Here is an 18365-nt window from a genome sequence, read left to right as displayed (position 1 = left end):
AAAGGACCCGGGCATTCATATGCAAAAGCCGCAGCAGGAGCCTGGATGGGGCGGGGTCTCAGAATCAACAGGGCGGAGCAAGCAGCTATGGCTGATTCTCAGCCCTGCCCTAAGCCCCTCGTCTCCGAGTTCTGCCCGCTGCCAGTCCGTCCAGTTTCTCCCCGTATGAGCCCTGGGTTCCCAGAGACTTCTCGGAATCGGAGTTCAGAGCAGTCGGGAGCTTTTGACTCCCTCCCGATTCAAAAAGACAGCCGCGTCCTCAGGTGCCTGCCCCTTTCCCCGCACGCCGGAGCCTCCGTACCTCTGCACTTTACTTTCGTAGCTCCTCTGAGTCTGTGTGCTCTTCTCTTTCCTTCTAGTTGTAGAATTTCCACTCAGCCAGCCTTCCTGTGGTTCTGGATGATGACTGTTCTGTCTTTTAGTTGTATTTTTGAAGTTGTTGTCGGAGGCAGCAATTTCCGGTGTTTACCTATGCCACCATCTTGGTTTCTCCCTTGTTCCACTTGTTTAAGCATTCATTGGCTAAGCAGGGATCTAATCTGCAACCTTGGTGTATATGAAGATAATGCTCCAACCAACTGAGTTTACCCAGCCAGTATTAAAACTTTCAATACAGCAAGCTGATTCTGGCATCAAAAAAAAACACCACAGTATAATGGCTTTACCTTGTTGGTAAAGCATTTGGAAAACATAAGCAGGGTTTAAATGGGGCCCAGAAAAATCTTACAACTATATCAATGAGCTAGAGAATTGGCAGGAAGAATAAATCTCCACATCACTATAAAATTCCACTCCTATCCATCCATCACTGCCTCACACATAATTCATACCCACACATTCTCCAAAAAAATTAAGTCTCCTATAATTGGAAGTTATCTGTATCAATCATATTAAGAAACAGATATTCACATTCGCCTGGAAATGTACTGAGGAAAGGTGTGGTAGTAAGGGATGAAAGGTATGGTAAAGGATATACTTTAGAGTCTGCTTCATTTTATGATTTTACTAGAGGCCCAGTGCACAAAATTTGTGCACGGAGGGGGGGGGTTTCCCTCAGTCCAGCCTGCACCCACTCCAATCGGGGACCCCTCGGGGGATGTCTGACCGGTGGTTGGACACCCCTCTCACAATCTGAAATCCTGGCTCCTAACCACTCACCTGCCTGCCTACCTGACTGCCCCTAACCCTTCTGCCTGCCTGATTACCCTAACCTTTCTGCCTGCCTACCTGATCGCCCCTAACCTCTCTGCCTGCCTGATCACCCCTAACTGCCCGCCCCTGCAGGCCTGATCTTGCCCCCAACTGCCATCCTCTGCTGGCCAAGTTGGTTCTGATTAGTCAGTTTCTATGCCAGTCAGCATCTCTAGGCCTATCAACGGGTCCTGACCAGAAAGGCGGGGCTGATCAGCAGCCCCAGTGGAGGCCTGGAGAGAAATAGAGGCACGGCTGTTGGCCAGGCCAGGAGAGAGAGGCAAGTTCTGATCAACGGCTGCCACAGAGGCTACGGATCAGACCCTGCCCCTCTCTCTCTTTCTGCAGGCCTCTCTCTGGGCCTGATCCACAGCCCCCCTAGACCAGTGGTCGGCAACCCGTGGCTCGCGAGCCACATGCGGCTCTTTAGCCCCTTGAGTGTGGCTCTTCCACAAAATACCACGTGTGGGTGCACACACAGTGCGATTCAAACTTCGTGGCCCATGCGCAGAAGTCGGTTTTCGGCCTGGGCGAGTCTATTTTGAAGAAGTGGCGTTAGAAGAAGTGGGGGGTGTTGGTCGGTCGGGCGATGGGAGACGTGGCGCAGGCGGGCCGCAGGATACCCAGCGCGGGGGGGAGGTGCGCGCGATTCATGCACGAGTTGAATGAGACTGGCTACAAGACGAATGTGGATGGGAGAGTTGGAAGGGGTCAACCTCAGCAAACATTCCTCAATCAGATTGAGGACGTTTTTAGCAAAGGCCAGCTTAGGAGTACCCTAATTAAGTTAATAACAATGTACCTACCTATATAGTTTAAGTTTAAAAAATTTGGCTCTCAAGAGAAATTTCAATCGTTGTACTGTTGATATTTGGCTCTGTTGACTAATGAGTTTGCCAACCACTGCCCTAGGCAGTTAGTACTGGAGCAGGGCGCCCGCAGCTGCCCCAGTCAGTGCTGGGTCGCCATGGCAACCCAGCACTAACTTCTGGTCTGGTGGGCCTTCAGTGGTTACGACCCTGGCTCTTTATTATATAGAAGTTTGACAGTTAAATGGCTGGGGGAGGGAGGAGGGCGGACCACTAATAATAAATGACTGACTCATGGACCAGGTGATACCACTTGTTAAAGAAAATGTTCTCAGGCAATTCATGATTTTTGCAGTCTTTCTAAAAATGTATAAAACTAATGGTAGAGTTTACTGAACTGAAGCTGCCGAGTCTACTACAGCTCTCTTTGGAGAAGCTCTGCTGCATGACACCAAATCCACTCTTAGTTCTGTGAAGCCTGATAAATGGCAATTTTTGCCATTCAAGTCACTCTTTTATTCTCCATCCTTAAAATTCAGCAATTTTTAAAAAAATGGGATCACTCTGATCTGTGTTTACCCAACCCAAGCCATCTACCAAGCTCATACAGAACATGGCAAAGTAACAAAATAATAAAACCTGTGAGACATTTTACTTATTTAACACTTTTGTACACTATGTGCCTACCACATTGTACTTAATACTAAGACACAAACATGAGTAATATACTAACTCTTAGGAAATACACAATTTGACATCACATATCATAATAAACACTAGAGAAAGTCATTGCCTCACGATAACAGCCATTAGTTTTGTTTTAAAAGCAGATGTGAAGGTTTGAATTCATAAATTATAGATCATAATATGGAACAAAAATAAGACTCATGATTCCACTTTAAGGTGCCAAAGACCCAAATTTGCACACAATTATGAAATCGGTCTTGTGGAAGACACTATGCATTGCTTACCCATCAGCTATCGCCCACTTCTTTCTTGCACCAGAACTGTCAGGGATGCTGGGCCCCTCCCCAAACCTAGCAGACAAGCCTTGACTGTGCCAATCAGATCATTCTTATTTCACTTATGCATGAAAATGATTGCTCTCAGGTGGCCTGTAACCCAGACCTGGCCAATGAGACAAAAGAGGATATATGCTGGGAGTTCCTGGGAAAAACTTTCCCCATTTTGAAACTCCCCTTTCTGTCTGCCTTTGAATACAGTTGTGTGAGGATACAATGACTGAAGCTGTGACAATTACCTGGTGTCTTTGAGGGGACAAACCCAAGGAAATGAAGATGGCAGAACAGAAAAATAGGAAGCACCTGGGTGCTTAATGTGCCCCTGATTTAACCAATCCTAGAAATATCTCTCTCTAGACCTCTTATATAAGATCCTAAGTTTTACTCATTACTTATTCCATATTTACCTTAGTACTATATTCTGTTACTTGCTGCTGAAAGCATCCTGACTGATACAGGCCCACTTAAAAACAAAAAAGCAGGTATCAGATAGGTTCAGACTTCAGAGTGATCTCTTCTTAAGCAACTGCAGAATGCAAAAAGGAAAACCTTCTTTCAGGTTATTTACATCTCTGTCCAAAGATTCACCCATCAAAGCTAACTGGAAGCCTACAATAACTGTTCACAGAATTCAGCTGGGATAAGATTGCACTCTATGTTCTGAACTATGGCAATATCAAATCACCTAATTGTTGGTGAACCACTTCAAGTCCACCAGGAGCATCACAAAGCAGCCTTTAGTGTACATACTATGGTATTTGCTTCTCCTATCTTTGCAATTTGGGTCCAGAATCAATGTTAACTATGGTGTAGAGATAAGATATATGTATGTATGTCTTACATGGATAATCAGTTTTTCCAAAATGCCCACTATATACAAGTTACTTTTCTTGGTACCAATAAGGTAAAGAACAAAAAAAATTCTATTAATTCTGCCAGTCAACCTGAGGTTAAAAATATGTCTGTGGACATAATTCTAGAATTTTAAAACCAAACTGTCAGTACCTAAGAAAGACTCAAACTCAACTCCTTTTCCTTTTCTCATTACATATACCTAGGATAATAATACTGACCTACTTTACAGGGCTATCATAAGGATTAATCAGCTTAAAAATGCTAGGCACATTTGTAATAGTGTCAACAATTAAGAAAAAGCTAAGCACATCAAGATAACTTATAATATGCATATGCGGTTAACCACATTTACAATTAACAAATGTATCACAACACAAACCACTGTGTTAATTACTTAAAAATACTGCAAAAATTTTTAAATAATACACAAATACCTCACATTAGAGTTGTTCATTAATAAGTATTTATTTTCTAACATCTTTAGAGAAATAGGCTGAATACCATATAAAGAATTCCTTATAACTCTTGATTAAGCACACCAGAAAATGAAATTATTAAATGACATTTGCTTCTGATCCCTTGGCCAGTGGTCGGCAAACTTCGGCCCCTTGAGTGTGGCTCTTCCACAAAATACCACGTGTGGGAGCGCACGTACAGTGCGATTGAAACTTCGTGGCCCATGCGCAGAAGTCGGTATTTTGTGGAAGAGCCGCACTTGAGGGGCCAACGAGCCGCATGTGACTCGCGAGCCGCAGTTTGCCGACCACTGCCCTAGGCCTCTGGACCAGAAAGCTGTCCACTCAGCTATCAAAAAAGTCAACCAGTTTGATTACCACCATTATTATCATCATCAGAAAGGGTATACACTCTCCCAGACCACCTGCCACTCCTAATGAGGAAGGGACAGCGCCCCTAACAAGTGTAGTGTTGAGATCTGAACACTTCCTATGGCACCTTCTGCCTTTCATATCAGAGTTATGGAAACAAACACTTCAATAACAGGAAGTCATAAAATTTCTTCTATTTCCTTTCAGCTCAGCTAGTTTGCTTTTTGGCAGAAAGCTGATTAACAACAAAGTTATTGAGTCGTTTAGTGACAGGAAGGCAAGCTGATAAGCTACTAGTTCAAAGTGTTACTTCTACCAGGGTTAGCAGCGAACACAGCTCTGGGAATTAAGGCTTTTGAGATGTTCTGCTTTATAAACCTCATTTATCAAAACAGCGGGAGAGCCGTAACCGGTCTGGCTCAGTGGATAGAGTGTCGGCCTGTGGACTGAAGGGTCCCAGGTTCAATTCGGGTCAAGGGCATGTACCTTGGTTTCGGGCACATTCCCAGTAGGGGGTGTGCAGGAGGCAGCTGATCGATGTTTCTCTCTCATTGATGTTTCTAACTCTCTCTCTCTCCCCCTTCCTCTCTGTAAAAAATTAATAAAATATATATTTTTTAAAAACAGCAGAAGAGCTGTTACATATGGTGATGGGCATTATGGAAATGATTAGACTGATTACAAAATGTGAATGTGAATTGGATTAAAGTACCTGCAAGAGAGAAACTAACTCAGGAGAAAGTAAAAGAAACCAATCATAGATAAGAATCCAAAAGGGTTGACACAAAAATGTTAGTCTACCTATAAACTGGGGTTTGCTAGGAAAAGGCTTCCTGGGATGTTTATGCAGAATTTTTAAACATTTAACAGTCAAATTAGGTTAAACTAAATAATTGCAGCTAATACAGTTCTTGTCTACTCAAGATAGGAAAAAAGGTTAGGAGGTTTACAATAATTCAGAGGATTAGTTTATGCTAATCCCAATATGGGAAATCAAGTAAATATTGGGAAAGGAAAACTGTCCATTTAGCTGAAGACTAGTGCTGACAATGTGGCTGGGTGGGAATAAGAGAAGCACAGTAAACTGAGGTAAAATTTTTCAATTTTCTCTATAGGCAACCAGTTCCTATTTTAGTTTAATAAAATATTCCAAGGTAGATTAATCACTTATAAAATGTCATCATTTAGAAAATAGTCATGTTTTTGTTTGCATGCTTTATTTAAAAAGGAAGGGACATAATTCTTCCTATAATGCAACTCTGTAAGCGTATGTCTTACAAAGTTATCAGATGAATTCATTAGCAAAAACATAAAGAAATTAGAAATAATTATACAATGTCCTGATCAATGAAACCATCCCTGATTTTGGAAGGGAGAGTTAAGAATGTATCACACAAAGGAGAGCATAAAGAGAGAAAAGTCATGTGAGAGAAGAATATTCAAAACAATTATAATCCAACACTTTTTTTAAAAGTTGGACATTGAGTTTAGACGGGGTTTGGCATTCTGCCCACGAAAAATGTTTCTGGGAATCACAGGCGTCTTTGCCCTTGGCCAAAGCACAAATGAATGAGTCACGGAGACACCTAAGCTAGAACCCGAAGTTGCCTGACACAATGGAAAAATATATGTGCCTGCATAATCAGGAGTTTTAGTATTGGACGTGCCCTTAAAATGCCTTCTCTCCTCCACACAGGGAAGTTGGTCACATAGGGGCAGTACTGAGGAGAGAAATGAGAGTACAAGGAAAGCACAGTAGCCTTAGGAGCAATAAAAGCAATTGGAAACTATTACATGTTTTCAAGGAGAAAAAAAAAAGACAACCATACAAGCACTATGAGTGCTTTGTATCACTGCTCTGTCACAGGTACAGGATGCTTCCAAAAAATGAATTTGTGTACCTTGCAACTGTGCCAGTTGGACACAACGTATAAAATATCAGTATAGCCCTAGCTGGTTTTGCTCAGATATGAATCCAAAAGGGTTGACACAAAAATGTTAGTCTACTGGCCTGCAGACTGAAAGGTCCACGTTCAATTCCGGTCAAGGGCACAAGCCCAGGTTGCCGGCTCAATCCCCACGAGGGGGCATAAAGGAGGCAGCTGATCAATGATTCTCTCTCATCATTGATGTTTCTCTCTCCCTCTCCCTTCCTCTCTGAAATCAATAAAAATATATTAAAAAATAAAAATATCAGTATAAATTGATATGTGACAGTTGGCAGGACTGACTCAAGACACATGTTCAAATAGAAGAATTTCCTCCTGGTACATTGCCTGTACCATCACCTTCCACCTTTCCTTCCACTCACTTTTTTTAATCCTTCATACTGCAGAGTCCTTTGGTCTGGGCAATGTCGTCAACTTGAAATCTCAGACTTGCCCACTATCCCCACAAACATGTCCTCTGGGGAGGTGGCCTTCTACCAAGATCCCTCCCCAAATACCACAGTGGTTACCTGGGGACAGCATTTCTGTGGGCCAGGGCCAGCAAGGGCTACCTGAAACAGGGTCTGTCTGTCACCACCTCCACGCCTAGCAGCTCTCCAGGTCACAGTTCTCAATAAGCACATACAGAAAACAAGCTCTTTCTCTTTTCCCACTCATTAAAAATAAACCCAAATGGTACACAGATTTAGAACATACCTACCAATGAAAAAGTTAGAAGAGAAGGCCCTAACCAGTTTGGCTCAGAGGATAGAGCGTCGGTCTGTGGACTGAAGGGTCCTGGGTTCAATTTCAGTCAAGGGCACATGGCCGGGTTGTGGGCTCGATCCCCAGTGGGGGACGTGCAGGAGGCAGCCAATCAATGTTTCTCTCTCATCACTGACGTTTCTATCTCTCTCCCTCTCCCTTTCCCTCTGAAATCAGTAAAAATTTATTTTAAAAAAGAGAGAGAGGGAAGTGCTCACCCACATAATCTTTCCATTCAAAGAGGAACTATTCCAAAGCTGCTATGGAGTTTATAATTAACAGGCAAGCTTCGCCAACGACAGAAATTTCTAGAATCTATTGTAATTTACACTAGAACCTTGTTTATTTGAAATTTTTATTATAAACATCAGCTGGATTCTGTGGTCGAATCCAAAGGCCTTCTTGGCATACCTCTAGCTCAAGTCTATTGCAATCACTCAGGCTTTACTACAGAGAGAACTGGCCTGACCCAACGTACAGGCAGAAGCAGAGTAGCTGCTCCTCACTGCTAGAGGCCCACTAACCACCACCCACCACTAGCTCCATGAAGCTGGTGGCAGGAGGCTCCACTGGTAGAATGTCACATTGCACTCAGATGTATTCACCACAGTGCCTTCCACAGATCTTTGGCATTGTGGGATTACAGGATTTTGTTTCCTTTCTCACCTGCCACCCCAAGTTCAATCTTCTCACCCCAGGTTCTAAGGCAAAGGTGTGCCCTGAGTCATCCTGAGCGACCAGCTCCGCTGGGACACTGCCTGACAGAAGGCACAGTCACAGAGAAAACAGACTTCCCAGGCTACAGTTAGCTTTGTGGAGTCTTCTTTATCATTTGAAACTACTTCAAGAGCTACACTAGAACCGAAGTCTCCTCTTTTTATAGGAAAGGGAATTGAGGCTCTAAAATACAGAATCAGAGCACGGTAATGCCTCCACTAGGTTTGTCTGACTCCAGAATTCACCCTAACCATGTTGTCTCTATAGGAGTAATGGAAAGATCTCCTCCTGGTCCCCAAAATACTCCCTTCAAAGGCTGGTCAGGGTGAATACAAGTCCTTCAGGGGTCACTGATGTGAAATGGGCCTAAAGGATCTCTAAGCCCTGATGGAATGTAGATATTCCCAAAAGGAGGAGCATGATGTTGGGCTGTGACCTGCCACTGACCCCTCTGTAAGTCTGAGTTGTTAGACACTGACTCTCACCTGGGGAAACAGAGCAAGAGCAGGAGATTAATGTAAGACACGGGTGAGTTTTAACAGGAGGAGAGAAAAGATGACCGTGGCTTTTACTCTCTTCTAATATGAAAAACATTTTTAAAAGTATAAAACCTTCCTGCCGCCTCCATAATAATTCTATATTATACTTCTGTATTATATTAATTGGTAAAACATAATGAATAGGAATTACTAACTCAATTTATGAATTGGTGACATTGTTAACTGAATTTTTATTTTAGTTAAAAACATGATCTACTCACATTTGAAAAACTGTAGTATCAGGTGCATTGTATATACAAAGGTGCACATATGGACCATGCTACAAAACACTTCCTTGAAATCCCAAGAGTCCAAGGGCCACAAGTCCAGAAACAACTGTTTAGGACATTGGGTGAGCAGGCCTGGTAGGATATGGCAGGGAGGGTTCCCAAGAGGGAACCTAGAGGCAAAGAATGGGGAAAAAGCCCATAAATCACAGTTCACATACTTAATAATTCTACATAAGAGCAGCCCTGCAGCCCTTTATCCAGTGGGCAACATAAAATTGATGAAATGTTAACACTGATATTTGGGCAGGGCAACTACAGAATGTAGCCACTTGTTATGGGAGGAAATAAATATGAGAAAAGAGGGAGCCAGTGTCACAGAAAAAATTAGCTCATCCTGACACCAAAATGATTTGCCTAAATAAACACAAAAAAGTAAAATCATCTAGAAAAAAAAAAACAAGACTGTCATTTAATGAAGCTTCAGTATCTTCATTTGATTTGGATTAAATAAAAAAGTCAGCAAATAACAAAGAAAATGACACATGCCATGCTAATATGAAAAATACAGCATGGTCATAATTTAAGACCCTATCTTATCATTTCTCACCAAAAGGAGACTCATTCAAGTATCGCCACTCCTCTAAATGTAGCTGAAATCCAAGACTAAGAAAGTACCTTATAGATAGATCTATGCTATATAAACACATACTGAAGGTCAAACTTAGATCCTTTAGACAAAAAAAAAAAAATGGAAGGAAAAAGAACTTAAACCAATGGACTTTAAATACACACAGCACCTGTTATCAATAAATGAAAGGCCCTAAAACTTAAGGAATCTAATCAGCCCTCTACCTTTCCAACTTCTCCTCTCTCACCCTCGATCAACAGTCTCACCAAACTATTCAACATTCCCTGAACAAGATTGCACCATCATACCCATGCCTTTAATCACTAGGTACACCCAGGTGTGTGCAATAAACATACACACACACTTGCTGAAGTCCTACTCCTGCTTCCTACTTGATTGACCTCCAAAGGAGAAATGAATCCCTCTCCTTTAATCCCCCAGCATGTTTTCCAACTTACCTCACACATTCCTGCACACGGGTTCCCTGGAACCAAATCATTACTAACTCATTCACTTTCTGATCACAACACCAAGCATAGTACTTAGCCCAAATTGCTTAACAAAAGCATGTTGCAGAAATAAATGAATAGGCACTTTGGAGGAAAAATTAGAGGGAAATGCTTCTGATATAGATTGTATGAGGATTACCTATTCATAAAATAATCACAATGTGTTAGCATTCAATTATGGGAGAAAAATCTATTTCTCTAACTCTAAACCAACTAGTCAACTTCCCTCCCCTGGTAACTGATACAACATATGTTGTCTAATAAGATGAAAAGGAGCCCTAGCTGGTTTGGTTCAGTGGATAGAGCAGTGATGGCAAACCTTTTGAGCTCGGCGTGTCAGCATTTTGAAAAACCCTAACTTAACTCTGGTGCCGTGTCACATATAGAAATCTTTTGATATTTGCAACCATAGTAAAACAAAGACTTATATTTTTGATATTTATTTTATATATTTAAATGCCATTTAACAAAGAAAAAATCAACCAAAAAAAATGAGTTCATGTGTCACCTCTGACAAGCGTGTCACAGGTTCGCCAACACTGGGATAGAGTGTCAGCCTACAGACTGAAGGGTCCTGGGTTTGATTCCAGTCAAGGGCACATACCAGTTGCAGCTTGATGCCCGGCCCTGGTCAGGGCACATGCGGGAGGCAACCAATCAATGTGTCTCTCTCACATTGATGTTTCTCTCTCTGTCTCTCCCTCTCCCTTCCACTCTCTATAAAAATCAATGGAAAAATATCCTCAGGTGAGGATTAACATCAACAACAAAAAAAGACGGAAAGGAAATGTCTGCTTTTCCATCAAAAGGCTTGAATTAGACACAAAAGTTCCACACAGAAGGGGATCCTACACCATTCAAAGAGCCTCCCTGAAAGATCAACACTTGCTGAGAAGATCTTCCACCAGCACCCTCCCATTCCCCAGCCTTTCTCGCCTGTCATCAAGGCAGACAAGGTGCACTCACCTGGCTTGTTTCCTTCCCTCTCATGGCCCAGCTGCCCCTTGGTGTTCAAGCCGCAGGTGTAAACCTCTCCATCCTCCAGCAGGAACACGGAGTGGTTTCCTCCACAGGCTACTTCCTTGACACTTCTGTCTGATATAAATCCACACACTTGTGGCTCGGCCACAATTCCTTGTAGGTTAGTGCTGATTCCAGGTTGGCCCAGAGACCAATATCCCCAACATAACATTGTTCTTATCCTTCAGGGGATCATGTAGCCTAGAAAAACATTTTGTAAAAAAGGTTTTAAAAAATAGGTCAGAGGAAATCCCATTGAGTAATAATAAATGTAATCAATTTTTAAAAATAACCTCTAATATTCTTCAATACTTTGCATCTCAGAAGAATACTTACTAGTAGTGTTGAAAGCAGTCATGTTATAATAATAATAATGCCACTTTTGTGTTTTAGTAAGATTTTAAAGAACATTTCTAAACAAAATTTGTGTAAATGAATTGTGAATACAGAATATAGTTTTCAGGTCACTGATGAGGAACACTTGAGTACAGGAGCACTGCTAAAACAATCTCTGCAAATCATATGGTACAACAGCTTTGAAATTACCCTCATGACTTCACCTTGTTCTTTCTCACTGCACTTTTCCTTTGAGTTTTCTACTTATTTAAATTTTAAAAATTTGTGAGCTCCTTTAAATAGCCTATTTTTAGCTTGGACAGTAATTCACCACTTGCAACAAAAATGAGAAATGGGTAAAAAATGTTACTTCTCTTTCCTCTTACACATCCTTCTGGATCTGAGTCAAGCTTCATATCCTACTCAAGGGCCTCTGGAGACCATTCCAGCCACCATCAATCTGCATCCCTCCGACCCTGATTAAAAACTTTCTCTGGCCTGTCGTGTGGCTCAGTGGTTGAGCATCGACCTATGAACCAGGAGGTCACGGTTCGATTCCCTGTCAGGGCACATGCCTGGGTTGCAGATTCGAACCCGTGCAGGAGGCAGCCAATCAATAACTTGCTCTCATCATTGATGTTTCTCTCTCTCTTTCCCTTCCTCTCTGAAATCAACAAAATATATTTTTTACAAAAAAAAAAAACAGGAAAAACTTTCTCTGTATCATAACTTAACTCCTCAGCCAGATTTTAATTGCCTTAATCAGAGACCACAGTATAACATATACCTCTTCAATCTAGCAGGTATTAAATCACTTTTAGTTGATTGATTACTGCTGACTCTAGCCCAAAGTCTCACTACTTTTAAAAATTTATGCTCCTCCCCCCCCAAAAAATAATTATTAAAAATTCATGCTTTCCTTTCATACAAACGAAAACAAATTTCATCTCTATCAGTTCACACCCTCTAGGATGGCTATAATAAAAAAAGGACAGATAATAACAAGTGTGAGTGAGGATGTGGAGTAAGTGGAGCTCTCTTACACTGCTACTGGGAATGTAATATAGCACAGGTGCTTTGGAAAACAGTCTGGCAGTTCCTAAAAAGGCTAAACATAGAGTTACCATATTATCCAGCAATTTTACTGCTAGCTATATATCCAAGAGAACTGCAAATTGACAGAGAAAGACAAATACCATATGATTTCATTTATATGTGGAATCTAAAATAAAAAATGAAAAAACAAAACAGAAACAAACTCATAGATACAGAAAATAAATTGACGGTCTCCAGATGGGAGGGTTGTTGGGGGGGGATGGGCAAAAAAGGTGAAAGGGATTAAAATGTACAAATTTCGAGATCTAAAAATAGTCACAGAGATATAAAGTACAGCATAGGGAATCTAGTCAATAATATTTTAATAACTATGTATGATACTAGGTAGATACTAGACTTAATGAGATGATCACTTCGTAAGCTATATAAATGTCTAATCACTATGTTGTACCCCTGAAACTAATATAATATTGTATGTCAACTGTAATCAAAAAATAAATTTTTAAAATTTAAATAGGAAAAAAGAACTAAAAGCATAAATACATCCACACAAAAACATGTACACAAATGTTCCTAACAGCATTATTCACTCATGTTACGAAAAGGTAGAAATAACTCCGACATCCATCAACTGAAAAATGAATAAGCAAAATGTAGTCTTTCTATACAATGGAACATTTATTTAGTTACCTATGGCAATGCTATCTGATTTACTCTTTGAACTCTTTCAAAAAAGCCATGGAAAAAATATAAAACTGAATCTCAATTTGCTATCTTAACCAGAAAGTTCTGCTTCTTCTTAAGATTTTTATTTGTCTAGAGTCACTCAAGGCTATCATTCCAAAAAAAAAAAAAAAAAAAAAAAAAAAAAGCTTCAATGTTATTCTTTGAGTTAACTACAAAGGGAGACAAGATAAAATGATAAAATGAGGCAGCGGAGGATTGAGGGGGAAAATACATACATTTTAAAAGACCAGCAAGATCACATAATCTTTTCATAATTTTATTTTCCCAATTTGCTAAATTGCTGTATACATACTAATGTCTTCCTTAATTTTCAATGTTTCATGAGCATGTCTTCTCTTACTAAGAGTTACATAAGTAACTCACAGTACTTATTATACATCATTCACTGTGCTAATAAGCATTTTATTTCATTATCTAATTTCATCTTCACACCAACCCTGTGCCATAAGTACTATTTTTAGCCTCATTTTTAGAGAAAGCAAGGCTCAGAGAGATTAACAAGCATGCCTAAGGTCACACAGCCGAAAAGAGCCAGAACCAGGCTATGAATCTTAAGCCAATGTCCACAGTCTTACCCAGTGGACTACAATGCCACCCAAGTAGATTTATATGTCACCTACAGGAGCAAAACCACAAAAATACTTGCAGAATGACTAAATTATAGTCAGTATACAATACAGGATGTCCTGGAAACCTGAAAATAAAGTTGCCCTCTAGAAGGAAAGTAGCCAGAATTAGGAGATAATGAATAAGATTAGGCAGCTGTACCATTAAGCCATCCCCTTAACCAGCCAAGTACAATGTGTCTAAATATATGGTATTAAGAAGCTATGATTGTTTGTCTACACAAAAATCTATAAACAGCCCTGGCCAGGAGTGACTCAGTTGATTGGAGTGTTGTCCCATACACCAAAAGGTCTTGGGTTCGATTCCCAGGTTTTGGTCGATTAGTTGGGAAACATGCAGGAGGCAACCAATCATGTTTCTCTCTCATATCAATGTCTGTCTGCCTCTCTCCCTCCCTCTCTAAAAATCAATAATCTAAAAATCTATAAACAATGCTCACAGCAGCTTTATTCATACTAAACAAAAATGTCCAGCACCACCACCTTCACCATCCCTAAGTACAGTTGTTCTTCATTATTTGCAATTCTATGCTTGCGAATTTGCCTACTCACTAAAATTTGTTTGTAACCCCAAAATCAGTGCTCAGAACATTTTTGAAATCATCCCCAGACATGTGCAAAGAGATGAAAAATTTCAATCATCCTATGCACATGTTCCCAGTTGAAGTCAAATAAGATGATGCTCTGCCTTCTTGTTTTGACTATCAAAAGTGGTCTTTTTGCAGTCTATTTAGTGCCACATTTTTCACATTTTTATATTTTTTGCTGGTAACTTTGCTGTTTAAAATGTCCCCCAAGCATAGAACTGAAGTACTATAATTAGTCTTTTAAATTCACCTAGCCACTTGCCTTGCTTAGATTCCACGAGTAATTAAGCAACCTTAAGTAACTTGTTTTCCAAGGCAGATCCTACTATGTAGAAAGAACACCATGACCAGCTGACCAAAGCATCTCAGGCTTCTTAGCATTTCTACTTCTTATTATAAATTCAACATCCTGGATCTGTCAGCTTCTTATAAATTTGTTTAGCATGAATCAGTCCTTGAGGATCAGCTATACTCTGAGAGCTTTGGACAATTGCAAGCCTGAAGTATGGCCTCATCTTTAACTGACTAATAGAAATCATTTATGAAAAACGACAAATAGGACTATTGTTCAAAATCCTTCCCACCTGAGTTACAGTAATGGAATCTTCAAATAAAAATTACTAAGAGAAGTAGCTAAATGACAACCACAAATAAGCTGTATTCCTATGTATGGATTATTAACCCTAATAGAAAATCTGGTCTAGGTCATCAAGACACTTTGCCAAAACTGTAGCAGGAGGCAAGAAAATCATCTTTCAGGAGAAAAGTTCAGTGCACTGAAGAGAAACCAGCCATTAATGCAGCTTTCACCTAAAAGTACACTCTGGTAGAACCCCCATATCTAGTAGCTAATGGTGTCCATGAATTTAAAGATCCAGTCTTAGCACTGTTCTTCACCTGGCATTTGCTATCCTGGGTACTCCCACCCATTTTTTTCTCATTCACTTTTGTTCATTTCTCTATCCCTAAAGACTAGAATAGTGCCTGGCACATAGTAAGAGCTCAATAAATAGTTGCTGAATAAAGAAAAAGTAATACCTACTATTACTGCAAGCCTACTGTGCATCTGAGTCAGTGCTAAAAACTTTACACAGATTATTTAATTTGCCCTGTACAATAACATCAATGCTTAGCAAGGTTAGGTCACTTGCCCAAGAACATGTAAATAAGCAGTTAAGTGACGACAGTAGGATTCCAACTTATAGGTAACCAGACCTAAGCTAGCCAGAGATGGGAAGGGTAAGTGAAGCAATCTCAACAGAGTTAGCCAGACTTTTTTCCATGTCTACCCTGACTTATAAAACTAGTTCACGCCCAGCCAGTGTGGCTCAGTGATTGAGCATCGACCTATGAACCAGGAGGTCACAGTTCAATTCCCAGTTAGGGCACATGCCTGGGTTGTGGGCTCGATCCCCAGTGTGGGGCATGCAGGAGGAAGCCAATCAATGATTCTCTCTCATCGTTGATTCTCTCTACCTCTCCCTTACTCTCTGAAATCAATAAAAATATATTTTAAACAAAAAACTAGTTCACTTACTGGTTCACACACAAAAATACATGTCGCTGACATCAGCAAGTTCTATTTCTAAATGTAGAACATGTCTAAAAGGGGCAGAGGTATAGCATAAAAGAGATCACCTTATTAAGGATACCTTAAATGTCCACTTAATCTAACCTTTAGGCAAGAGACTTACATTCCTAACTTCATTTTAATGGCAGCTGAGGCCTTCCATGGCCAAGTAACCTTGGTCCTCTGAGAAATAAGTAGATGAAGAAGAGACTGGAAACTAGGTCTCCTACCTCCTGGGCTCACCCAGTTCTCTTCACTACATCACAGCAAAGGAAAGTCATTAAGGATTTGTTAAGGTCCCTCTCTAGGCAACTGTAGTAACTTGAGTTCTTTATATAGATTATCTTGTTGAATCCTCTTATTAATTCTGTAAAGTAGATATTATCTCAATGTACAAGATGAGGAAACTGAGGGTCAGTGAAATCAAAGTAACTCACCACAGGTCACACACTTGGCATTTGGACAAGGAGCCAGAATGGTTACCCCTCACCCTGCAGATCTGCAAGTTAAAGAAATAAAAAGCATTAGTATGGAACTCTACAAAATACCTTCATGTTATTGAAAACAAATATTCCCCAAACACGGTATCTCAAGACTGTTAAATACGAACAAGAACCTCTAACCAACTTATGAAGCTATCATCTCTAAAAGTGAACTAGAGACATAGGTAGCACCTTTAAAAATTCCTAACATTTATAGCAGATACTAAAATAAAAATGAAATTATCTTTAAATCTCCCATTTAGGTTAAATAGAGAAATTTTGAAACTATAATTCAATTTTGTCTATTTTCTTCCATGTTTTCCATGTATCACATACATTATAGCTTATTTTGACACAACTGGTTTTGAAGACTTTCTAGTATCTTCCCTTCCTTCCAACACCATATCCTCTATCATAGAAAACAAGGTAAGACTGAGAGGCACCTTTAGTCTCTCAAAAGAAAAAGTCCCTCCTGATTTTAAGATATTATCATCATAACATTATTTCTATCTTATGTAGAAAATCCCATTCACTTTGGAGAATATTACTTTTATTTCTTAAACTGATGCAAAACTATCTTGTATCTCCAGTAGGGGTGCAACTCTATGTATTAAATTTTTTTAATTATTATGCAAATCTTAAGAAGTCTGTTACTCAGAATGAAATGCCATAACCAGTGGTTCCAACCACACCATTTGGAATATTTTAGATTGTGTTTGTTTAAAAAAAAAAATACAAACCCAACTGCATACTTTTTGAACAAGCAAAAACTGGATGTTAATCAATCTTTTTTTTCCAAGCCAAAAGAGGTATTTTTCCAAAGAGGTTTCAAACCTTCCTCCCTGATTTCTGAACACTTTCTCCAGAAGGTTCCCAGCTCACTGTGGTCAAACAATGATGTGTAATTTATTTTGCTTTAAAGGAGGGGGTACCTATATTACTCCCCTTTTCTTATTTATAATGCCATCCCCCTTCCCCCAGGGTAAAGTACAAAAAGAGAGCGACACAGTAATCTGCCTACTAAAACAAGATCCCTCTCCATCTAGTCACTTCATTTAAAAAGGCTGTTAAATCCTCATTTTATTTCATTTTTCTTCCTCCTCAGCCTGGAGTTAAAAATCAGCTCACTTGATGTTATCAAATCACCAAATGCAAGGCTCTAGAAATAGCCTCCTATTTGTGGAAAGAGCCAGAAGACACACACACACAAAAATGGAAGAGCTCTTGAATTGTCCTTCCTAAAGCGTTTCGTGTGTGACGATTGCAAGCAGAAATCCTGCCAGGCTTCGCTCTGAATTAAGGTACTTCCTACTGGGGCTGATTTAAAAGCTAAAGAAGCAGGTCATCAGAAAACAGCCAGAGACAGCGAGCTGATGGCGAACCTTTTGAGCTCGGCGTGTCAGCATTTTGAAAAACCCTAACTTAACTCTGGTGCCGTGTCACATATAGAAATTTTTGGATATTTGCAACCATAGTAAAACAAAGACTTATATTTTTGATATTTATTTTATATATTTAAATGCCATTTAACGAAGAAAAATCAACCAAAAAAATGAGTTCACGTGTCACCTCTGACACGCGTGTCATAGGTTCGCCATCCTAGTAACTAGGAGCCAAGTTCAAACGCATACTCCGCAGGGCCCACTGTGCACCCACCCCAACCCAGGCACAGTAGCTCTAGGTGCCCGGGTGCCGCCTCCACCACACTCCCTGGCCCCTCCGGTTCAGGGCTACACACGCTCCACGTCCTGGTTTGCCCACGCCACACCTTTACCAATAAGAGCGCCACCTGCCCCCAAAGCTCCCAGCTACTGGCACCCCCGCACACGTACGTGTACACACACACACACACACACACACACACTCCCGCGCGCACGTGTTCGCACACACACCCTCGCCCCAACTCCGCCCAGGAGGCGGA

At 40.5% G+C, this 18365-nt stretch overlaps 1 protein-coding gene across 3 annotated transcripts in view; it reads right to left on the bottom strand.

Annotated features, from left to right (window-relative positions):
* HERC3 (HECT and RLD domain containing E3 ubiquitin protein ligase 3) overlaps positions 1–16461 on the bottom strand; it is an 82984-nt gene extending 66523 nt beyond the window's left edge. For 2 of the 3 annotated variants that reach the window (XM_014536855.1, XM_014536856.1), the window contains exons 1-2: positions 16400–16461; positions 10987–11241 (exon numbers count right to left, since the gene is read on the bottom strand). In XM_014536855.1, the coding sequence (XP_014392341.1) occupies positions 10987–11212 (226 nt within the window). In that variant the 5' untranslated portion in view covers positions 11213–11241; positions 16400–16461. Of the gene's footprint in view, positions 1–3429; positions 3549–10986; positions 11242–16399 lie in introns of those variants that run through there. The other variant, XM_014536857.1, reaches the window with a different exon arrangement.
* Between the last annotated feature and the right edge of the window lie 1904 nt (positions 16462–18365).

This window comes from Myotis brandtii, unplaced genomic scaffold (genome assembly GCF_000412655.1).
Source record: "Myotis brandtii unplaced genomic scaffold, ASM41265v1 scaffold1675, whole genome shotgun sequence".
NCBI lineage: Eukaryota > Metazoa > Chordata > Mammalia > Chiroptera > Vespertilionidae > Myotis > Myotis brandtii.
Note: the sequence above shows the minus strand (reverse complement) of the source record. Positions and strands in the feature narration are given on the sequence as shown.